General features: G+C 35.0%; 1 protein-coding gene across 4 annotated transcripts in view; it reads left to right on the top strand.

The window, feature by feature from the left end:
- LOC126734760 (guanylate cyclase 32E) overlaps positions 1-24,583 on the top strand; it is a 261,555-nt gene extending 236,972 nt beyond the window's left edge. For all 4 annotated transcript variants that reach the window (XM_050438480.1, XM_050438481.1, XM_050438482.1 and 1 more), the window contains 7 exons: positions 5,841-5,989; positions 6,043-6,235; positions 6,306-6,480; positions 12,985-13,175; positions 13,478-13,592; positions 24,150-24,295; positions 24,362-24,583. In XM_050438480.1, the coding sequence (XP_050294437.1) occupies positions 5,841-5,989; positions 6,043-6,235; positions 6,306-6,480; positions 12,985-13,175; positions 13,478-13,592; positions 24,150-24,295; positions 24,362-24,502 (1,110 nt within the window). In that variant the 3' untranslated portion in view covers positions 24,503-24,583. The remainder of the gene's footprint in view (positions 1-5,840; positions 5,990-6,042; positions 6,236-6,305; positions 6,481-12,984; positions 13,176-13,477; positions 13,593-24,149; positions 24,296-24,361) is intronic.
- The last annotated feature ends 1,671 nt before the right edge of the window (positions 24,584-26,254 follow it).

Here is a 26,254-nt window from a genome sequence, read left to right as displayed (position 1 = left end):
CTTATCTCGAAATGCTGGTCGTAAAATATTTGATTTTCTTCTGCAAAATCATAACCTTCATGTATATCCAAGAATGTGTTATTAATTTTAATATCATATTTTCGGTATAATGGCGTATCTCGTAAATATAATAACCATCTACGCAGAATAGCTTTTGAGACACATCCAGACAAATATGCCCCTTTTTGAAGAATATGACGCTTTATTAAAACTGTCACTGTATATTCATCGTCAACATTTCTGGGCAGGGAAGTTACCATATTATTTACACTGACAGGAACATTTATTATTTGACCCACCATTTTTTGACTACCAGCAAAATAGTGAATTTTGCGAATTTGCAGAAAGGGTAAACGGGGTGAAATTAAACGCTAAGCAATGGGATTTAAGGGGGGTAAGTCAGATGGAATAGGAGGATAAACAAATCCATTAACAGTGGCCAGTTGAGGAATCGTTTTTTTACGGGATAAAGTGGAATAACAGTTACGACAACACTTATAAAATTTGCATTCATCCTCGATACTCGAATGCATTTTTGGGTAGCCAGCTTCATAAAGAAGGGAAAGAATATCCTTGGTTAGGGAGCAAATATCATTAGTCCACCAAATTCGGTCACATATACGACAGAATTCGTTTAACTTATTACTATAAAATTTAGTGTTCATAAAATGCTCTAAATATAATGTTCTCTTTTCAAAAATTTTTGTATTTGTTGGATTTAAAGTAACTATTGAATTATTGAGATATCCTGAAAAGTTCAAAATATCTGAATCAAAAGACTCATAATTACCTGTTTTATTTGGTGCTTCCCTGGCTTCTTTCTTTTCTATGATAATACCCGATGAACTATTGGTAGAACCTTTTCCCCGTGATTTGATTTTCTGCTTTTCCTCAGATCGTTGAACAGAAGAGACATCTTGGAAAACAGAAACACCATCAACTGTAGTATTGGGATTCGAAGAAATTATTTTATTCAACTTTTTTCGTTGCCTATATTCCCGACAACGTTTAGCGTTCAAGGCAAGTTTGACATTGTCTTGCTTCTTATTATCAGGTTGACTTTTATTAAGTGCGGTAGCACCGCTAGTGCTTAGTAATGAAATATTAGTATTAATTACTTGTTTTTTCTCAGTATTTGCATTTGACTGCACACAACATTTAGCATTTGACTGTAACTCGACAGCTTCCTTTTTATCTTCTATAAGAGTTATTTTTCTTTGCTTGAATGGTAAAACTTTTTCGTTTTAATTTTTTACAATATTAAGTTTCCGTTTCTTTAACGGCAATTGATGTGAATGGAGGGATATTCTGGAAGTAAAATAGTTTATAATTTATTTACATTAAAAACATTTAGTCAAAATCGTCGAAAAATAAACAATTTGACAGGTAACTTTAATTTTAAAGTGCCTTTATTTTATATTTCCATAAATAAAAAGTGTGCATTCGACAGGTACAGTCTTGCCCAAAATAAGTTTACTCATCAAATTTTTATGTGGTGGAACTTAGCTAGAGATTCAGAAACGAAAATCATGTTTTTACAGTCGCCCAGACAAGTTTTGGTTTTAAAGTTCGCCATTTTGGATCCGCCATTTTGTTTTTTGTAATTGTGATAGCACTAAATTGTATTGTCATCGGAAATATGAATGTGTTTCAAATTTCACGTAAATCGGACATCTGGAAGTTGGTCAAATTTGATTTCCAAGATTTCATCCAAACATACATAGTTACATACATACATACATACATACATACATACTTACATACATACATACATACATACTTACATACATACATACTTACATACATACATACATAGGTACATTGCAAGTTAAATAAAAGCTTTTAAAAACAAAAAAAATTAAAACCAAAACTTGTCTGGGCGACTGTAAAACATGATTTTCGTTTCTGAATCTGTGGCTAACTTCCACCACATAAATTTTTGGTCGAAAAACTGTCAATTTACTAGCTATAAATTATTATATCTACCTATACTTTTCAAGTGGTCAATTTTTATATTCCCCATGACACCAACATAGAAAGCTCAACTACTTCACTAAGGACTTACCTATTTTATTTTCACTTATTTTATAAAAGACCACCCTTGTTTGTAATCCTCGTATCAATAATTGACACACACACTTTTATTTTCGAATACACAAGTCTTTTAGTAACACGTCTTGTAGAAAGGAACAAATAAAATAAAAGAATCCTGAATATAACACGCACCCTATTCGCTTCATGGCTTATAAATCGGATATCACATAATATTTCTCTCACCTACATACTTGACTTAAAACCCAAACCTCATTGCGGCCTTCGAACGACCTTGCTCTATTCCCTGATCAACGCCGACATCGCGTTGATGAGGCAGGTCATTGAACCCGGACTGTTACATTTCGTTTTGTAGCATGTCGTTTTTTCAAAGACGGGTCCCATATACGTGCGCCCAGAAGTATTTTCAATACTAAAATGGGTTAATAAGAACGAATCAGAAGCACAAGAACATGTAGACGAAACCGAGTCTAATAAACGAAATAAAAGCACAAAGGCTCCAATAGGGCAGACACGTACAAATCGCCGAATAAACTTTTTATCAAGAGGATTTTGGAGAAAAACTCAGTAAGAAAGAGGCCTGTAGGAACACCTACGCTCAGATGAAAGGACAGTGTTGGAGAGAATGTAAATATCTTGGAAGTGCGGGATTGGAAGGTGATTTTATTGGACAGGGATATGTGGAGACGAATCATAAATTAACAGACTCAGGAAGAGTTGTGACGCTACGAGAAGAAGAGGAAATACCTATTCAGTTAAAAATATAGCTCATCAGAGAAAGTTGTTTTAACGTTTGTTCGTGTAACGGTGTTCCAACACCAGCTTAATGGCTTCTTATCTTGTGAAACATCATCTCCTCATTTGACTTAAACTGTTGTTCTCTGAGCTACTTTTTTTTTAAATTTGGAAATAAACAAAATCATTTAAGGCCATATCTAATGAATACAGTCGATATTTTATCAAATCTGATATTTTCCAATTTCTCTTTTTCAAAAAAAACCTCTTTTTTCCTTTTAAATGAGGATGATTTTCTTTTATTTTCTTATTTTGTGAACCTAATAATGTCCCGTAATACTTCTCGGTGAACGTCTGTCCCTTTTTCAAATAGTCAAAGAAGACATTACTATAGTCGGATTACCGAACAGATGGAGTAAATGATGTGCGCGAAATATAGGCCCGCCCATCGATGCAACCTTGGCAGATTTAGACGAGGAGAATTATGCCTACTTATTTTAAATTATTTTACCGTACAGCTTTGCTTTGTAAGCAGCTTTTTTTAAAATATAATACGGTCGCCTGTAAAATGGGTCCAAATCGATTTTGAGGTTGTGCCAGGTAATGATATAATAATCCCTTTTAAGTATTTTGTTAGGCAAAGTTATGTTAATATATTGGGGTTTACCGAAAAGGGATAGGTAATCCTTTTAAGTAATCGTGCCAGGTCAAACATTTAGGGTGTAATTGGCCAGGTTCATCACAACCGAGCGCTACTTGAGCGCTGGAAGTTTTGCCTATAATAGTAAGGACCAATAAAAATTGTCATACCTGAGCAACAATCGCGCGCTCAGGGAGCGCTTTTTTTGATGAACCCGGCCATTATAAAATATAATTTTATGATCATAATTTGGTTTTGAGAGTTACTTAAGTAGCTTTTATCTTTTATTATATATGTATATATTTATATATGTTCATAATCACTTCCTTTTCAGCAATGGTCAAATGTTTTTGTACTTTTTTCTTAGGGGGTGACAATGGGGGGTACGTGGTACGTCAGCCATTATTTCTTAACAAACAATTTAACAAAAAAATAAATACAATCTCAACTTTTCAATATTGCGAAGATTCAAATATTCGAATAGCAGAAAACTCAACCAAAACGATCTAAAGCCGCTCGACTAATAAAATTAAATAAAACCCCAAGTCATGAACCATCGAGGCTCTAGGCCACACCTCCGGCGCAGAACGATCACGTGACCACTCCATCTGTTCGGTAACCCAAGTATAAGTTGATGTCAAAATACAGCAGCCATTACCATTCTAGCTGACTTCGCCTTTGTCTATAAAGGTGATGATAAACTTTGTATCACCAATTATTTTCCTGTTTCCAGTATTCTCAAAATTTTTTGAGTGGCTGCTTAAAAAGTAACTCCTTGCATAGTTTGAAATTTCTTTGAACATGGACGAATTCCATACACTGTAGTGTGTCAAGTTTGGATAATAAAGAACTCGAACTCGAACTCGAACTCGAACTCAAGTGGTTTCAGTTTTCTGTGATCTTTGCAAAGCCTTTAATTGTTTCTCTCTGTGTATCCTAATTAAAAAGCTCTCTTACTATGGTCGTACTGAGAATGATTTATGTTTACTTTAAGAGCTGTCTAATAGATAGAAGACAAGCAACTTTTTTTCAGTCTAAGCTCTCAAAAGTTAAATTTGTGAGACATGGAGTACTACAGGGATTCATTTTGGGCCCCTGATTATTTCGCATTTATATAACAACAGCTTTGCCAAACTATTTTGTTACTCTCTAGAAGAGAAGAGCACTGAGAGTATTTGCTAAAGTTGCTTACAGAGATAATGCAAACCCTGTGTTTTACCGCTTTGAGATACTTACCTTTCCATCATAGTAAATGTAGAACTATTGAGGAGACCCATGGTCACCTCACTAGAAGAGGAACTAATCTTTGTGTGCTTTTTCGTTCGACTTTTTGAAACGCAACAACGCCATCTCACTTATGACGATCATGTATGAAAGATGATATAATATAGAGCGTGGGCGAATATAATTGAAAAAGGGTCCCTAGCTTGGTATATAAATACTAGAGAGAAAGACACAAAAAGTGGTTTGAATAGTCATTGCAGCTCAGACCATAATCGTCTTCTTGAGAGAGAGAAAGATGGCCACGGTTTATGGCATAATTCGTTCGGAGAAATGTTTTAGTCGGACTCTGTAGCACAAATCGGGTTTATATCAGTCTGATCTTCTGTTTCAACTCTACAGTGATGTTCAGATTTTTCTTGTAAACAATTTTGCTCTTACGATATCCCCAAGTTAAAAATTCGAGGAACAAGATCACGTCAACCATTTGATCTGGAGCCTTGCTCCACACTAAACTGTATCATTTCTCCTGCTTTGTAGCAGATGAATTTGTCTAATTGAATCCAGAGATGTTTAATGTATAATATATCTTGCTCCTAAAAAAAACTCTGTTATCATGTTCCGATATCCAACAGCATTAACGTGAAATCCCCAAATGTATGGTTAAAAAGACCTCAAGGTGAAAAAGATGAGTTTTGTGGAAAAATATACTCCTCGTTCTCTCCATTCGGCAAATACATGGCGTTGTTGATTATTCGTTCTATTGTCATACTGTTTGCAGTCTTTATGGGTGTCAGTATAAATCTTCTAGTAAAATCCACTACGTAGCAGTATAACTAAGGCCCAATTGCTCCGATGTCTTTGGTTTTTTGGCCACGTGCTAAATATATAGCAATATTGTGTTTTACACTTTAGAAGGTCAATGTTAGGCACCAAAAATTTTAGGTGATACATGAAAATACTTTTAACATTTTTAGGGTTGTTGGATTAGAATTTTCATGTTGTCGTTGATAAATCTAGTATTATTTCAAAAAAAATATTATACCGAGTTTTCACAATCATTACCGTCATAATCATATTGAGCTAATATAAAAACAGATATAAGTAAATTGTAAATTAAAATCCATTGCTCTTATTGAGATTCTTACTGCAAGATAATTTCTTTTACTAATAATTCTATACACTTTTTTAGGCAGGTTTAAAACCCAATATTTTTGATAATATGCTGTCAATTATGGAAAAATACGCCTACAATCTTGAAGGTTTAGTTCAAGAAAGAACCAATCAGCTCACCGAAGAAAAGAAGAAGACTGATGCTTTATTATATAGAATGCTACCAAGGTAAATGAACGTATAGTTGTAAAGTTAAACCTATATGATAAAATCATTTTCAGATCAGTAGCTGATGCTCTAAAAAAAGGCGAAAAAGTAGAAGCAGAATCTTTTGATTGTGTGACAATATATTTTAGTGACATAGTAGGGTTTACTGAATTATCAGCCGATTCTACGCCACTACAAGTGATCGATTTGCTCAATGATTTATATACTTTGTTTGACTCGATTATATCGCATTACGGAGTCTATAAGGTAAAACCTATTTGTAATATACTAATAGCATATGGTCAGTTAAATAGAATAATATAAGCTTATGCTTCAGGTGGAAACAATAGGCGATGCCTATATGGTAGTCAGCGGGCTTCCTATAAGAAATGGCAACATCCACGCCGGCGAAATCGCTTCGATGGCTTTGCATTTGCTCAAGCGGATTCAAAAGTTTAAGATTAAACATCGACCATCGGAAGTTTTTAAATTAAGAATAGGAATTCATTCAGGTAAATATTTAAGGTTTTAGGGACCTGTTATTTTTGGTATTCAGAACTAAACAACAAAAAATTAATGGAATTATTTACCTTTTTAATCTCTTATTTAGGGAATATAATATTTATTATTTACCTATGAAGGGTGCCGTGAAATCAAAGAAGATCATGAGCTAGAGAAAGCTAGTATTAAAGAAGACCTTCATAGACTTGTCCGCAGCGTACGACACGGTGTGGCGAGAGAGCATGTGATTTCGTGCAAAGTAACAGCCCAACTACTTGATAACATTTATTTATTTATTTATTTATTTATTTCAATATACGGCAGAGCCAGTTTACAAAAACAAAATAGATAATACAAAATACTAGACAATATAACAATATAAATACAATATTAGAATTACAAAAAAATATATACCAAGATAAAACCTCTGAAAAAACAATCATCAACAGGGCTAAAAACTTAACTAAAAACTTAACACTGTCCAAGGAACGTAGGTTAAAGTGTAAGATTATTTATTTTTGATTTGAATGACCGTAAGCCGTCGAAAAATGGATTCAAACCATTTTCATTAAAGAAACGCAAGGTCCTAGTCAGTGAGAAAAAAACCCATAGTTGGTCGAATGAAAGGGTAAACGAAACATAGAATAGTTGATTCTTCTTTGACAGGTGTTAAAAGGAATTGCTTCCAATGGTTCAATGGTAGGACAATGATATAAACCATTTAAGATCTTATAAAACGTTAAAGCATCAGAATAATGCCGTCTGACTTCAAGATTAGAGATATTAAATTGGACACTGATAGCATTATAGTCGATGTAATAATTACGAAAAATATTAACTTCAGCTCTATAAGCAAGGGATCTTAAGAATCTTCTTTGTACAGCTTCAAGGCGTTCAATATGGGAATCATAATAAGGGGACCAAATTACAGACGCATACTCAAGCACGGAACGTACCAAAGAGTAATAAAGTAATTTAAAACAATAAGGTGAAAGATGTACACTATTTCTAGTGATAAAACCAAGACTACGCATACTCCTGTTAATAATATTCATAATGTGCGGCAAAAAAGTTAGCTTGGTATCAAAAAGAACACCTAAATCTTTAACTGTATCAACTGAGTTGAGATCGTTATTGTTGATTGTGTATTGATAATTAATAATTTTATTAGAACGACCAAACGAAATACATACACACTTCTTTACATTCAGTTCCAGACTATTGCTATTACACCACTCAGCAACACTATTTAAATCCAATTGAAGTAGCTCAGCATCAAGATATGATTCAATGGCTTTATATAGTTTAAAATCATTAGCAAAAGCAAGATGTTTTGAATGAACAATTACATCACTCAAATCTTTTATGAACAAGTTAAAAAAGACCGGTCCATATGTGAACGTTGAGGCACGCCTGAAGATACTTTAATACCATTAGAAATATAATTACTTATCCTGACCAACTGGGTGCGACCAGTCAAAAAACTGTGACAAAATTCGACATAAGTCCTACCAAGGCCCATAGCCCCAAACTTCTGAACCAGATGTTCATGACCAACCCTATCAAAGGCCTTCGAGAAGTCTATGTACACACTATTGACCTGTACAGACCTCTCAAAAGCACCAATCAAATCATATTGGTGAGTCAACAGATTAGTCACCATAGATCTACCCTGACAAAAACCATGCTGATGATTACTAATCAATCGCCTACAGTGCCACGAAAATCGCACAGAAAACAACCTGTCAAACAGCTTAGGAACTACAGACTGAATACATACACCTCTATAGTTACAAATATCAGTTCTATCGCCATTTTTATGAACTGGTGTTAAAAAGCTAACCTTCCAATAGTCAGGAAATTTGCCTGATGTCAAGCAAAGATTAAAAAGGTGATGCAGAGGCTTACTCAGAGTGCACACACAGTTTTTAAGAAAAACAGATGGGATACCATCAGGGCCAAAAGCATATTTGTTAGGAAGGCGTAAGATTTCATCAAATATGTCCAATAAAGAAAAAGAGATGCGATTTAAATCCAGACTGTAATCAAATTTATAGTCAGGAGCCTTGCGGACAGGTTGCCTGTATGTAGTTTCAAAATACCTAGCAAATAAGTTTACAATATCTTGACCATTACCAGCAACCTCGGCTTCCATATGCATGCTATAGGGGTATGAATTAGACCTACATAATCTATTGATGCGTTTCCAAAATGAAGAAGGATCATGAGAAATTTCAGTATTTAATCTTTCAATATATGACCTAAAACATTCATCACGAAGAGTTTTACATTTATTACTCAAATTTGAAAAATTAACATAATCCATGGGATCCTTGCTATTTTTGAATTTTGCGTGAGCAATCTTTTTTTGAATAGCAAGATTCTGTAATTTTCTACTAAACCAAGCGGGAAAATTAGATGATTTAAAATGTTTAATTGGAACAAACATCTCAATAGCAAAATAGAGAGCATTGTAAAAAATATCAATGCATTTATTAATGTCCTTCTGATTAAAAGCAGTGTCCCAATTCATGCAAGCAAGGTAATTATTAATGGCAACAAAATCACAGTTTACAAAATCATAATAATAAACATCATACTTAAGACTAAAATCAGAATTAATAGGAATACTTATTTCATAAGCAGGATGGTGGTTTGATGCCGGTGATAAATTTTCAATGGCATATATGACTTCAACATTTGACAAACTTGAAAAAAACAGATCAAGAAATGTACCAAACAAATTTGGCAAGCCATTCATTTGCTTAAGATTAAGATAGTTACAACAACTACATAGCACATTTGCAGATGTTATAGACTCAGCCGTCTCAACATGCAGTCCGTTCACAGAGTTCCTCCATACCACATGTGGCAGATTAAAATCACCACACAATAGAATATCACAACTAGTATGAACACTCACAAGATCCATGGATGTAGAGGCAAATTCCTCATAAATTGATAAAGGAGAAGCAGGAGGGATGTAGACAGCACCACAAATAATATTCTTGTCACTGCATAATACAAGCACAAAGATGTGTTCCAGGGTTAAATCACTGGTCTGTAATAACCTGGCTTTAAAACATTTACGAACAGAATTCAAATTACCACCACCCCTTTGCCTCCCCGTATTTGTGTAACTTCGATCCTGACGGAAAATATTGAAGTCAGTGAACCTTAACTCAGAGTCGAGAAAATCTTTATTAAGCCAAGACTCCACCAAAATTACAACATCATATATGCAACTGTTGACAGCATTTCGCATATCAGCTATTTTCGTTCGCAAACCACCCGCATTCTGAAAGTATACATTTAGTTTTTTGGAGTTTGCTTAATAACATTATTTCTCTTTTGTTGGACCACCTTAGGAATGCCATTAAAATATTTTATGCATAAGTTCTGTTCTGTACGTGAGCGCAAAGTAAGTTCTTCATAAGCATTTTTTACTTGCTTACGTTGAATAGGTGTTAGGTCAGCTTTTATTTTTATTTTAATTTGAATATGCTGAATAATAGAATTTTTCACGACTTGTGATGTGACACAAGGCGGTAGGCCTAAGAGTCATTTTCCGCCATTTCCTTAAATTCCGTTATTTCGTTTTATTACTGCTGGCCACCTAATGTAAACAACTATGAATGGTGTATTTTATTATCTTTTATTTATACACCAAGTTTGAAGGTGTAACAAATTATTACTAATCACTGCAATTTTTTAAACTATTTGGGGGTGGCTTACACCCCTTCATCCCCTGAAAAAACGTGTGTCTCTGAGATATATCGTGTATTTTATTATCTTTCATTTATACACTAAGTTTGAAGGTGTAACAACATTTTTAACAATTACTGTGATTTTTTTAAGTTAATTATTATTTTACAAACATTTATCTTTTATACAGAAAAAAAATCAAATCTACACTTTTTTGTCTATATGTAATTATAGTTTTTCTCCTAAATTTATTTTAGATGTTTACAATCAGATTTAATCCTTAAATATGCAAAAAATAGATTGCGTGCAGAACTTATCTGGGCGACTGTAAAAATTTCATTTTCGTTTCTGATTCTGTTGCTAACTTCCATGACGTAATAAAAATTAACATAAAATTGACATATAAATATAGCACTTGACACAAACAAAAAATGAAACGAAACATGAGATAAGGTGGGTACATAAATCTTAACATTACTTATGCGAGTCGATCATTAAAAAATTCATCTAAGGTAAGCCTTACTAATCAAAAGTTTTTTACACTGACATTAGAACTTTTAAAAGCCATTGAACCATTGAACTCCTTTCGTCGCATTATACTCAAGAAATTTTAAAAAGTGTAAGACAGGATAGCTACACTCTTTAAATGCAGATGTTCTCTAAAATTAACTTATATAACAAAGATTTATTAGAAAACGAATGCAATGCAAAAACCAGCCAAAAGCTTTAGATAATCCCATTAAAATATCATAGTCACGTCTGTTTACCATTGTAACCTCAAAACCGCCTATCATTGTATTAGGCAATCCAAAACAGCTGACTGAACAATAACAAAAATGGCGGCCTGCAGGCAGGCACACTTTGGTATCCCGTAAGGGGTACATATAAAACGATATCAGTTTTGGATTTCGTACCTAAATAACCTAAATTAAAGGGTTGTTAAGGGCTAGGCATCTGGCAACCCTTTAAGGGTTCTGTCAAAAGTGTCAATAGTGGCATCCCTTCAACGAAGCGAAGTGTGTTTAGTTTTGTTCTCTTGCGTTTTATTGTGTTATTGTGTGAATATTTGGTGCAGTTAGAAAGCAGTGATCCAGATAATGCCTTGCGATGTAAGGATGGATAAAATAAGGGTGATAGTCTATGTGGACTCTTTTGCCCTAACTGATGGAGAAACAACAAACTTCCAAAAGTAACGGCATTTGATATTAGTTCTTATCTTGTGCTGACCCACAGCTTCTATACAAATGACCAGCTGCCTACAAAAGTTTGTCTGGCTGTAAATTTTTATAAGCTGGATGGGTTTCAAATTGTTCTGTAAGAAAAGTTGGAGATTGCACCATTGTTACTGGAAAGGTAAATATAAAAATATTTCTATATATTTTTATTTGTCTTTATCTTTAAATAAGCAATAGCTAAAATAGTGAAAAAAACTCCTTTATTTTGATTTTATTTACAACAAAAAACCATTTAACTTTCAGGTTAAGCACTCACAGAAAATGAACGAGTGTGCTCTTGATGTGTCGATCATAACTTAAGAAGTTGGAGGAATTCGAGGAATTCACTTAGGACATTGCACCTCTATGGCGAGTCATTCTGAAGTCTGCAGCCATGTTGCCGCCATCTTATATAAGTTAGAGAGTTTAACACAAATGGTGGAAAATATGGCATGCACAGATAAATTATCTACCCGGAATGTTCCTGGCCCATCAAAAGTACCTATGGTTAAAATAAGTGAGATGAAGCTGAAAAGAAGAAAAACCGGAAACAGTTTAACTGGTTTGAGCAATATCTCACCAGCTGAAGGGAATGAACTAGTGAATTTCCGAGAAGGTGTGATAAATGATAGTGATGATATTGTGCTAAGCAGAATTTTGCGACCATTTTGTACAGAACTGACATTTTTATAACCCATAGATAAAGTTGGTATCCAATCAACATTCATATAATCTTCTAATTGAATGGCTTACCTACCATATAAAATTGGTACAATTATTTAATGTAAAGATTAAAGTAAATAATTACAAGTTGTGGTATTAAAGCAAACAATTACATGTTTTAACATTTTAAAATTATATATTGAAAGTCAAAGTATAAAATTAGTGAATGTATTAATTAAGGGATCATTTTAACATTAAGTTAGGTCTGGGTTGGATTGGGAACCAAATTTTGATAATATCCATCAACATTCTATGAAACCCTGAGCCCAACAGCCCCATTACAGATTAAAAAAAAAAGAACTGACCACTTAGGTATCTATTAGACAAGAAATGTTTGCTGCCCACTCCACCATAGGCTAACAAACTTTCTGATAAGTCATTTCTTTTAATTGCATTTATCCATTATTGGCGTCTCTTTTTGAAGAGTTCATTAAGGTCTAGTCTATGCTTGAAACTTAGTTCTTTGGAAATCTTATAAAACTTAATTAGGTCCTGGTCACCTCTGCTACCACAATTCACAAGTCCTTGACATTTTCCTCGCCAAAATAAAACAATTGCATAGTATTTCATGCAATTGTCTAAATCAAAACCAAAATAAATTTCTTACGCTGTCAACTGTTGAAAATGACCAGATATTTCTAATAAAAAAGCAAATGAACACACAAAATATAAATTTTCGTTTTAAACTACAATGTAAATAAAGCAGAACAAAGACAATGTGTGCCTACAGGCGGCCATATTGAATTTATTTTGACAGAATGCTGATTTGCCCAATACTGATAAGCTGGTTTTTAAATAGTGTGGAGGCAACATTTGTCTATACATGCATCTATACTTTTGTAATGTGGTAATTTGTTATATTACTTTTTATAGGACATGTGGTTGCTGGCGTGGTTGGTCTTAAGATGCCGAGGTACTGCCTCTTTGGAGATACAGTCAATACAGCATCTCGAATGGAAAGTTCCGGAGAACCATCGAAAGTTCATATATCACATGCCACTTATAAACTTTTACAACAGCTTGGAGGATATATTTGTGAAGATAGGGGATTGATTAATATTAAGGTATTTTTTAAATAGTTACCTAACAGTACACTATTTCTACACTTATACATTTCTTTACACTTATATATTTATACTTTGTTACACTCATTTTTTCTAGTCAAATAATATTAATACTCAATATTTTATAAGGATTTCCAAATTAACTTTTCCGGCACATTCCCTAAAGTTTAAACATTGCTAGAACTTTAGTTGTATGTTTTCTAAATGATCGGATCTATGAAATTTAAGTAATAAATAACTGATAGTTAACTTAGTTACTAAATATATTTATATATTGAGTTACTATATTATTTTTTTTATAGGGAAAAGGAGAAATGTATACATACTGGCTTTTAGATGAAGATCCTTCTCAAAGACTTACTAGGCTAAGACGCGAACTTGCTGGGTCTAGCTTATTTAGTAGCATAAGTACGGAAAGTAAGTATTATATACACACCCCACAAAAATTATCACATCACTCATTATTTCTTAAATATTTTAAATTTTTTGCCTGTTTTTTAAAATTTTATTGATATTGATAATTAAATCACCAAATAATATGACTTTTGCAACATTTATTTTAAATCAATTCAATCTACAGAGGACAACCATTTTGATTTACCAAAACATACAAAAATCAAAAAAATTATACAAAACATGTATACAAAAAAAAAGAACCTTATTTAAGCCAATGTATTTCTAATAGCGTGTGTTACCGCCCCTGGTTCTAATTACAGCTTCCATTCATCTTCGAAGGCTTTTAAACAGGTTCTGGAGGTATTCTTGCGGCACGTTTGCCCAGAAGTCAAAAAGAACATTTTGAAGATCAGTTAGTGTTCTTATTGGTGCTGGATGTTGCTGAATTTTCCATCCTAGATGGTCCCAGACATGTTCTATCGGATTAAGGTTCGGGCTACGTGCAGGCCAATTTAGGGTGGGTATCTCGACCTCTTCTAAGTATTGCCGAACAACTCTAGCAGCGTGTGGACGAGCATTAGCACAGAATTATCACCGATATATGGCATATAGGGCACTACATGGGGTTCTAGGATATCGGTTATGTACCTGTCAGCATTTAGTCTTCCATCGTTCACTGGTACTAGCTCCGTGCGACCCTCAAAAGAAATTCCTCCCCAAACCATGATAGAGCCACCACCAAAGCTTTCAGTTTGACAAAAATTAACCTGATCGTACCGCTCATTACGTCGTCTATATACTGGTACACGCCTATCTGATGAATATAGCCAAAATCTTGATTCATCCGTGAATAAAATATTGGACCAATCTTGAATAATCCACTTTGCGTGTTCTCTAGCAAATTGCAATCTTGCTACTCGATGTTCTCTGGTAAGACGTAAACCTCTAGGTGGCACTCTGGCTCGTAAACCTGCTTCTCTCAGCCTATTTTGAACTATCTGTAGGGTTATTCGGACATTACGAGCAGCCAACAGATCTGTTTACAGCCTTCTAGAGGTGGTATGCCTAATTCTTAAAGCCGTTAACCTTAAGTAACGATCATCTACTGCGAAAGTTACTCTTCTGCGGCCTTGTCCGGGTCGTCTGGATAGTTGTCCTGTTTCTTGGTAGCGATTAACAACTCTGGATATGGTGCTTTGTTGAACTCCCGAGCGACGTATCTTTGACTGCGGCCATCTTCTATGAGCGCAATGATTCTAGCGGCTTCTTCATTAGTCACATATCTTGTTAAACGTTCAGGCACATCCATTATTAACAACAAATTTAAATTTTTACTTTAGAATAACACTATTTGCTTAGAACGTTTTTGATCTCAATGAATTCGCCAACACAAGAATAACGCGAGCATTTTTGCTTCACAAAAAAATATGTAAGAAATTGCGATAATTTTTTGTCCATGATAATAAACCAGAAATATCTTTTAAGTTGATACATATACAGATTGTCCCAAAAAATATTAAAAATATCTTAAAATACTAGTGATGCGATAATTTTTTTGGGGTGTATATTTTAAAATATTGAAAAAATTATATGTCATCATTATGGACAATGCGTAATCTTCAATTCCCCAACCTGTATACTATAAATGAACCACCAGTTCGAAGGAAATGAACGCCGAAACTACTTTTTATCAGAAGTTTAAAGCATGGCGCATCTATCGGCGCTAAGTAGGGAATAAATACCATATAAATAACAGAGATATTGAAGCTTGAAATATGAAAGAATTTTAAGAAGGAAATAAATCCCGGGATTATTTCTTTCTTCAAACTTATGACTGGCTTGTTTTGTCACGTAGATTTTTGTCGGGTTAACGGCGCAGCACATGTTGTATCCTAATAATGAACAATTCAGTTATTGTTGACATTCACGTCGGTCTAGTTCTTATTTTGTTTATGAGTTAATATTTATATAAAAAAATGTCTAATAGTGATAGTAGCAGTAGCGAGGACACAACACATCTATTTTAATTAGTGATATTGCAACATCACGGAAGAGAAAACGGGGTATAAGAAATAAACATTTATATAAACACGAGGTACAAAAATCACATCGTTTGCACGGCGAAACCTATATTAGTTCAACTACGGAGCGTATTGTTTCGGCAAAATCAAATACTGATAGTGAATGTACGTGTAAAAAATGATGCACACAAAACTTTAGTCCAGAAGAAAAGCAGAGGATTATACAAAGCCTATACGGTGGACGTCCAGAAAATGAACAAGATGCATTTTTTATGGGTCCCATAAACCGGTCGGAAATTGGTCGAAGACAATCCAAAAAAGAAAATCCCAAAAGGCGCGAGAACACTTTTAGTTATTTTGTCCAAACAAACTCTATGAACTCTCATAGAGTTTGCAGACAAGCTTTTTCGATCTTGTATGCTATAAAAAGCAAAGCAATTTTCGATTGACATCTCTCATTGCCGAAGGAAAGTTACCGGTAGATCACCGTGGTATTCATTTAAATCGTGGCAACATTTTGCCTAACGATGTTTTTCTTGCGATCGATCAACACATTCGATCATTTCCCTTAAAAAAATCACACTACATTCAATATTTGGATGTCAGCCTTAATGTGAAAATCATGCATGAACTCTTTTGCAAAAAGTATCCGGAACATGCGAATACAATTTAAGTACGATTTTTTTAGAAAATACTATAATTATAACCATGGCTACAGATTTGGAAGACCACAGATTGATGTGAAGAACTTAAAGCTAAAATAAAAAGTCCAGCGTTGAATGAAAACGCCAAGCATGTAGCAGTTGTAGAAAAAATGGTGCACCTGAGACGAGCTAAAAAGTTTTACATGAAACAGCAAGAAGTGTTGACATTATGTCAAGAAAAAGAAAATGTCGGAGCTATTGTTTTTAACTATATGCAAAACCTTCCGCTTCCAAAAATACCAGTGCAGGAAATGTTCTATCTGAGGAAACTATGGCTTTACGTGTTTTGTGTCCACAATTTAAAAACAAAGAGGGCAGACTTTTACACATATCTTGAAGGAGTAGCGAAAAGAGGGCCTGATGAACTCTGCAGCATACTTTGGAAAACAATCCAGCATATGGATCCCGTTATCAAGGAACTTAAAGTGTTCAGTGACGCTTGCGGCGGTCAGAACAGGAATAATAGCCTGATATGCTTCATGCTCATGTTGGTTTTACCTGGACGATCTTTCGGTTCGGTACGAGGTACGTGGACGGTACTTTCCTATGCGCGGACATTCCTTTTTACAGTGCGATCGAAATTTCGGAACAGCAAAAAACTTATTAGAAGGAAAGATAGGATTTACGTACCAGAGGAGTATAATATAATGATCTCTACTGCTAAAACAAGAGGATTTTCAGTAATAGAAATCACCTCAGAAGATATATTCGACTTAAAAATATCTGGCGAAATTATTACCAAAAAACTAGTAAATTGGATGGAAAAAAGTTGTACATTTATGATTTCTAAATATAGATATTTAGAGTCTTGTTCCTCCCATAAAGGCTACGTAACAGCTTTAGGACAAATAGATGGTATGCTGAAACATAGATTTCTACATCAAAAAAATAGGGTGACCCCTGCATTGCCTACTACCAGAGCATATACTGCAAAAATACCAATTAACCAGAAAAAGATGGAAGACGTTCAGAAAATCATTCAGTATATTGCAGAACACAAAAAACAATTTTATGTGAATATCCTTACATGGCCAACTACTACTGCCTCAGATGACACCATTGCGGAAAAAGGGTAGTTTAACAATTTTTTGACTTAAGACTCAAAAATTTAATTTGATTAAGACTGATGATATGATTTGATTTGAATACTCAAGAATTTAAGTTATCTTGAATAAAAACTAAAACTAAAATTAAAAAAAATTATAAGTTGTAAGTAAGAAATACATCCAAAACTTTCTTACCAATATTTCTAGATAACTATACTCTATTTCAGAAGTGTATAGAGCAATAAACTGGGGAATTCCGTTCTGTTTGGCTACATTTCGTGGTAGTTCATAGGCGCAGGTACTTATAATATTTATGAATTTAATTTTTACGGATTAAATGCCTTTATTTTGAAAGAGATTAAATACTAAATAAATACTTTTAATCCTTTTGTATAGGTACCTATCTTTTAACGCTTTGTAACATGCAAAAATGGGGTCAGGTAATATATACAGACTATAAATACTTTTAAATCATATTTTAAACGTTAGTAGTCACTGCTACGCTGTGGTGTAATCACAATATTATTATCCCAATATTTAAAAAATAAAGGTATTCAGTCCAACGAAAAGATGTACTAAAAATTCTCCACTATCGCTGAGTGAAAAAGTTATTATTTTAAATGTACATGATTGCATAAAACACGATTACCCTAGTTTTACTGTGCAAGAAATTGTTGAAAAATGTTCTCGAATGAGTGGAATTGGAAAGTCCACCATTTTCAAATTGTTGCGGGAAAGAAAAGTAGCAGGTCAAGTGGAATCTCCCAAGCAAAAGCCAGGACGACCTACAAAAGTCCTTGATGAAAATGCTAAATGTATAATTCGAAGAAAAGTTCACTCTTTTTATTTTAAAAAGGAAATACCCACCCTAGACAAAATTTTAATGGAGCTTGGCCGAGATGACAGTATTCCGTTGATAAGTAGAAAACTTTTATGGAAAACTTAAAAAAATATGGATTTTGCCTGGGAAAAGCATAACCGCAAAGCACTTTTACTGGAGAGCGACGAAATTGTTTGTTGGAGACGACAATACTTGAGAAGTATCAAGCAGTACCGCAGGGAGCAAAAGAAAGTTTTTTATCTTGATGAGACGTGGATTAACGAAGGTTATATAGTCCAAAAAATGTGGCAAGACAAAAATATAACCAGTGCTCGCCAAGCTTTCATAGAAGGCCTGTCTACGGGTATTAAAGTACCTTCGGGAAAAGGAAAAAGACTTATAATCACACATATTGGAAGCGAAGAGGGATTTTTAAAAGAAGGTCTGCTAACCTTTGAGTCGACTCGCACAGGAGATTACCATGAAGACATGAACTCAGACGTTTTCGAGGACTATTTTGGTGAAATAATAAAATTTCTTCCGGCTAATTCGGTGGTGGTTATGGATAACGCAAGCTATCATTCACGGCGAATAGAGAAGACGCCAACTTCAAGTTGGAGAAAGTAAGAAATTATCGATTGGCTGACTGCAAAAGGTATTGCGTTTGAAGCAAATTTGATAAAAAAAGAACTGCTGGCAATAGCAAACTTACACAAAACTCGTTTCATGAAATACGCCGTGGAAGATATAGCCGAAAAATATAATATAACTGTACTGCGCTTACCGCAATATCATTGCGAACTAAATCCTATAGAACTGATATGGGCGCAGGTAAAAGGATTTGTAGCAAGACAAAACACGACTTTTAAAATGAAAGATGTTAAGCTACTGTTTGATCAAGCCATTACGGAAGCGACACCAGAGAATTGGCGAAAAGCAGTCCAGCATGTAATTAAGCAAGAGGACAAAATGTGGGATCTTGACAACCTCATCGATCAGACAGTAGATCCTTTAATTATAATGTCAAGAGGTGATGACAGTTCGTCAGATGACGAAGAAGACTACAATCTATTATAATTTAAAATTGTTATACACTGTTCAAAAAGTGCCAGATCCAAAAGTGACATTTTCAACTGTTTTACTCTACATATTATGTTCAATAAATTTGTGAAAAAAATATATTATTCCATTTAAACAAAAGTAACTTTCTAAAATAAAATAGCATTTAAGTACATTAATTATAAGGTAAAAAACAAGTCCCAGTTGCACGCCTTTGGCGAACCGTTTTCAAAGTTTATCAGTGGGTAACAATGGGCAAAACTCATAAATTGACCCAAAACCGGGTGGCACCTGCAATCAACGAAAAGAAAGAATTTTACATTGAAACTAATACCCAACTAAGGTAGTGGCATAAAATATTGGTGGATCACCAGGTACCACTTTTGCATACCTAATGAGGTTTTATTGCTCTACACACTTCTGAAATAGAGTATAGTATCAATGAATGGTTTCTTTCAATCTTAATTAACCTAAATAAACTATTTTTTATAGTAAATTTCATTATTACATAAATAAAAAATAAAAGAGAAGGAATAAATAGTTTATAGCGATTTCCCAAAAATCTATTTCTTGGATTCATTTCCTTCTTCTAACTGGTGGTTCAAATATATACTAGCTTTTCTTTAAGTTGTAATAACTTATTTTTTACCATTTATTATGAAAAGCATTTGTAGTTTATTCCCAGAATTTGTAACTGCTTCTGTTTGGTTTGTTTTATAGTGGACTGTATATAAAGCCTGGTTCGGTCACTCTAACGTTAATAGCACCAAGTAAATACTTAAACTTTAATTTAATACCATTTAAAATTACAAGGGTCAAAGTAATACATGCGAGAGAACATAAAATTAAACGTAAATAAAATATATTTCTGACCAAAGTGCATACTCGTAGGCTAGTTCTCTCACACTGCTGAAAACGACAAACGAAACGATGTCGAAATACCTGCGCGCGCGCCACGTTTTCCGCTCACCAGTCGAGTACACAGTTCGCGAGGTTGCCAATAGTTTTTTAAGGTCTGTAATCGCAAGAACTGAACAACTTCTATATTAATACATTTGGTTAGTTCTTCCTGTTTTCAGCAAATATTTTTCATACCTATGAACTTTACTGCTTTCCTTCTTATAAAGAGACTGTTGTAATCTTCGATAAGTATATAATTTTGTCAAATTATGGGTGAGCTGTAAAATACATGGTTTATAGAAAATTTTTAATATGTTGCTGCTATTTCTAGAAGTTAAGGATTTACTAAGGATTAACCCAAAAAAGGCAGTGTTCCTACTCTTTACAAAGGGTCATAACTTCGGCATACCTCATATTGCTGAAATATCCCACGAAAGAAGGGTTTCTAGGTGTTACACAGGATTACACTATAACTAGTACAACCATAGCGATATCAGGATTATAAAAGCTACCTGTACTTTTTAGGCCAGCAGGAGGGTTTTCACTTGTGCCTGGAGCCGATATCTGAAGATCATTTATCGGATCTACTTGTCTATTGTAAAATCTGTTCTCACATACGGAGCTTATTGTTTGGTGACTCTATATGGACAAATCAAAAATTAGAGTGCAACAGATTCAATAAACCACGGTCCTTGAGACTCTGTTAAACTTGCCACTCCCAAGACCAGAAGTGCCCAATCGCTGGGAAACCTTGTCTTTTAAATTGTAGTGCTACAGCGAATACTTAGATGAACTTAGATGAACGAGTAAAGCAGTACTGGAGGATACAGATCCATCTGTTTCCATCTGTTTCTTTGATAAGATGATTACTTTCCCTTAACAGACTAATCTTCTGCTAACTGGATGTTGACAATCAAGATAAAGGCATCTCCATACATTACCTCTTGCGGATAACCCCAAAACGATTTTTTGGTGTCGAAAAGAGAAAAAATCCGTAGCCTTTATTTATCGTAGTGTCCTAAGACCACTAGGTCTTAAGACCTGGACAAGCTTTATATTTTATCCAGCGATATTCAACTTTTTAAAGCACAGCACGCCATTGGCTTTTTCTTGGTATCTGGCAAGTTTAGTCATGCAGCTAGTCATGACAATTAACATTATTTGTAAAACTACATCAAACACTCACAAATTACTTTTCCAAGTCTGAGGCTCGAACACAGGGCCGCACGACTGCTAGCTAGGTTTGGGTATACACCTACCTAGCGTCACCATCGCGCTTCGCTTCGCCTTTTACCAAGGCAGCTAGCCTTTAGTAGTTAACCCTCAGTTGGATACAAAGACTTCTTGATGCAACCTGTGTGCGCAAGAGACGATGGCTGCCCTCTTTCTCCAGTCGGTGCTCGATTTCGAGCGTAATGACAATCAATACTCTGGATTCTTGGGAGAACCCTTTCATGATCCCGAATAGTCAGTTCTCTTCATATAGAGATATTTGGTTCCAGTTTTCCGGATTTTTCGCTCCTAGCCTCCTTTGTTGGTTATTTTTACGCCAAATTAAATGAAACTGTAATTGGTCTCTATATCGCGGATGAGTCGATGAAGTGAGGTCTATCCACAATTAATAGACAGAATTTAGTCCTGTTTGGTCATAGGCGTAATTCCAAACTAGCAGCTTTTACTAGTTGAAGTATTTCAAAGATTTCCTGTTCGTTTTGTGCCAGAACTGCCACGTCATTCGCATATCATCGGTTTGACTTTTTTTCCGCCAATAGAGACTCCGTCCTCCCAGTTTTCTAAAACCATTCTAATAATTAATTCTCCGTATATTTTAAAGGAAATTGGGAAGAGAATGATTTCTTTCCGATTTTGTAATCTGTTGAGGGTTTTCCTTCTAGGTGTATGTGTGCTCTATTTTTATCGTACAAGGCTTTAATGATATAAATGAGATGTTTTGGGCCCCCATGTTACTAATAATGCTTCATAGTCATCTTCATTGCACGGTCGAAGGCTTTGGTTTAGTCAAGGAAACGAAACGTAGCTGGTGGGCGTTCCACGACCATAAAACTTGGCTTAAGCCCTGACTTAGACGACATAAACCCTGCTTGTTCTGGAGGGATCTAAGGTAGAAGGTAGTTCTTTAATGGTTCCTGTGTGATTTGCAAGAAAACTTTACTAGTATAATTAATCAAAGCGACAGTTCCGTAATTGCCGCATTCATATTTACCAATCTCCCTTTATATGGAAAGGGATGTAGTCTGATTCCGTCCATCATTTGGGGTATTTACTGTTTTCATATACTTTTGTGCAAATCTGATGTTGTAGATCCGTACCTTTGTTGCTGTTGCTTTTTAGCATTTCAACGACGAGCTTATCAGATCCAGGAGATTTGTGACTGTTAGGTTTAAGCAAAGTGGCTTCTACTTCGGGTTTTATTATAGAAGATTCACGTTGCTAGATGTTTTCTAAATGATCATCGTCCTGCGCATTCTCTTTTACTAAGGCCATCAAATTCTTACAGTATTGCTGTCTTCGTTCTATGATTTCAGTTTTGCTGATCGCTTCGCTCAGTGCGGTATATTTTTATTTATTGTCGCAATCAGAATGTCCAAAATTTTAACCACTCTTCTTTCGATTATAAGATTCAAGAATAAAAGGCTTGTTCAAGCATCCATGCGCTTTGCATTTTTTATTTCTTGTGTTGTTTTATAGTTGCCAAAGCTTTCTCGATGTTGGGTTTAGGTGGTCGATTCTTACTCAGCTTCAAATAAAGCGTTTTCAGCGAGCAATGAATTACTTACACAGTCGAAACCTGGACACGTTTCTATATCCCTAGTCGAGCTTTTCCATTTACTCTTTGTTAATAAATAATCGATCTGATATACGATGCGCCTTTATTTTGAAGGACAATACGGTCGCTGTCTGTTAAGTATTTATGTATTATAAAGGCAACCGAGTTATTATGAGTTTGTTGTTATGAGGTACATGGTGCTAGTGTAACACTTCTCCAGTGACTTTCTGATATGCTTACAATCGCTAAGACTTTCACGGCCTTTTCGACAATCATCATTTAATAAGACCTTGAACAATCTATGTTCACATTTTATGCATTGAAGGCTTCTGGTTGTGTCTTTTTCCAATAGCGTATTTTCTATGGGAAGCCTGGTTATCTACTATCCCATAGCCAGTAGTCAATTTCAAACTCGTAGCCCTGTTAAGTGCTTCTCGAATCGCATGGTTTTAAAACGTTTGTTCTCGTACTTTGATATATGAAAAGTTTTCTAAAAACATAAATACACGAAGTAGGATCCCTCTTCTTTCTGCGGCGCAGTTTTACAACCATTTTTAGCTGATACAATTACTCTTATGGATACGAATTGTAGCACCGACGATCTCTGTATGAGGTCCGCTGTTATCTTCTAATAGCAATGCTGCTGCCCATAGCTAATTTGCTTAATTTTTTTGTTTCATAAAGCTGTGCTGCCACTTCTGCCAGTTCCGCCGATCCACTACCTCTCGTTTTTTACTTTACTGCAATTGTACAAACTAAATGAATCATAGTCTCTGGTGCCAAGCCATTGAAAGAGTTGCCTTTCCATAGCCTATGCCCAGTAATGAACTGGCTGATGCTCTTGGTCATATCTTCAGTTGAAAAGTGAGTGTTTTAAGCCTCATTCGCACCTGTCCTTCATATCTCTAGGAACGTTTCCTATCAGCCATTGAGATGCGCCCTGTTGGGATTCCCCACCCAGATCTGTCTTTTGCAGAGTGCTGAAGTCCTCCACCATGAAAAATGAGATTCAGAACGGCGATTACTCATCAATCTAATATTTCTGTATATGAGTATCCAATCGTATCCAAGTATTTCTGTATATCATTAGCCTTTTTTTTTCAATCTTCTTTCGAAATTAAAACCTTAAAGTCCCAACTTTAATTGCCAAAAAAGAAAAAAAAATGGAAAATGGAAACTAGTACTTACGAAATTGTTACCTTAATTTTATATAGAAATAAAACACTTTTATTAATTACAGGATTATGTGAAACTCCAGATTTACTTCAGGGACCAGGAAGATCTCTTTTCGGCAGAGACTACCTTTTATCGCCATTCTCACAAGGATACTCGCCTTTTTCAATATCCAACTTACACCTTAGGGCAAGAAAAGCTTATTGTAGCGATGTACGTGTTCTTTTAGAATACTTTATCTATTAATCTGTAATAACGATATAAATATTAACTTTTTAGGATGCTGTGCAACAATATAAAAAATACTACAGCCACTGCTCATACCACAGACGGATTAGACCAAATACACATCGTGAAAATCCGAGATCGGCCCCTACAATAACTTTTTCGGCGCATAATGAGTTTTCTCGTATTTATTAAAATTCTCGATTTTCACTAAAATATATATAAAATATTTTTATAAATGTTTTAATATAATATTATTAATTGAGATAAGTTTAATGGATGTTTCGTATCTTCGTGTTGAATATATGTGTTCTCGTTATAAAATATTTGTTTAATTTTTCATGACATCAAACGGATTTAAATAGTTAAATGTATTTATGCCTATGGTATCTACGGTATTTCCATGTTAAGAAGTAATTATCTCCCATTTATCTTTTTAATTTGTACTCATAAGTGCTTAGAACTGGCATTTAGGAAGTGAAAGTTACAACTTTATTTGTTTTAAGGATCCAATCAGCCACAACTACATTACTCATCAGGCTTCCAAAGTGAGAGTTACTTCTTTCGCAGTAGTCTGCCAACCACTCGAATGCCATGGCACAGAGCCATGATATGGATAGAGGCCATTCTTTGGCAGCGCTATGTAGACACATAGCGGACAGATGTCCAGCTATGGTTGGTAAATGGCTATTGTCCCCAACCTAGAGAGTGTGGTGCCTGGTACTCGAGAGCTAATCAATTATTTAAACAGCCTTGTAATTATTTGCCCAAAGAAGGACGCCGCCATATTGCAAAGCCCAATGATGAGGGCCCTGCTGCATATAATGGACAAATGATGCCTCTTACAGGCCTAAATATCCATTCCAAAAAAGCCGAGGACTTTCTATATAAGGAGCCATAGCTTGTGTCTCTGGGAGACGTGTAGCTGGAATACTCCAGAATAGTTCGATTTCTGGGAATCACAGAAGATTCCAAATTTCCCTGGTCTGATCATGTACACATTAGAATAAAGAAGGCCACCGGCGCGCTTTAGACCTACAGGAGGGCTTTTAGTAGTATCTAGGGTGAGCCTTCTAAGATCCTTTATTGGATCTACTCATCTATTGTCAAGACCATATATGGGGCTATCGTTTGGTAGCCCTGCATGGAGAAATCAACAATTCGAGCTCGACTGGATAGAGTCTAAAACCTCGCATGCCTAAGTATAACGGGTCCTAAAGCCTAATTTACACGAGCAAGTAAAACTATCGCAAGTTTATATCTGGGAGCACTTCCAAATAATTTGCATAATGTAAACAGTTCTCTTCCAGCAAGTAGCAAACCTTGCGGTCAAGTAGTTGCGTCATAAATTATTGCAGGTCTAAACAAATCAGGACAGTTTTTTAGCAAGTTATAATTTCTTTTCCGTTTTGTTGAAAGTTGGCTGCAAGTTAAATAGTGCAAGAAAAGCAAAATGGAGGGCAAACGTGTATGGTCCAAAAAAGATATGTGCGAATTAATATCAAAAATATATAGAGATAGAAATAAAACACAGCAGGCAGTAAAGTTTATAGCAGAAAGATTTAAAAAACGACGCAAAAATTCGTCCATATTGCGGTTGAATAATGGCAAACACTCCTGGGAAATTGTCACGCGGTTGCGTTTGTGGTCGATTGTGAGCAAACGCGGCACCCATCTTGCGGAAAGCTTTCTCATACCCAAATGATCATTCAAAATTGAAACTACTGAACCATGTGAGATGCCTATGGCTTCCAGAATCTCTCTCACTTTCAATCTCCGATCGGCTAAAACCATATCGTGAATTTTTTCGATTGTTTTGGATGTAGAGACCTCGACTGGGCGTCCAGAACGTTCGGCATCTTCCGTGCTTATACGGTTACATCGAAATTCAGTAAACCACTTCTTTACCATGGAAATGGATGGTGCAGAGTCCCCATAATATTTATC

This window comes from Anthonomus grandis, chromosome 4 (genome assembly GCF_022605725.1).
Source record: "Anthonomus grandis grandis chromosome 4, icAntGran1.3, whole genome shotgun sequence".
NCBI lineage: Eukaryota > Metazoa > Arthropoda > Insecta > Coleoptera > Curculionidae > Anthonomus > Anthonomus grandis.
The sequence above is the reverse complement of the archived record's forward strand: the minus strand, read 5'-3'. Positions and strand labels throughout refer to the sequence as shown.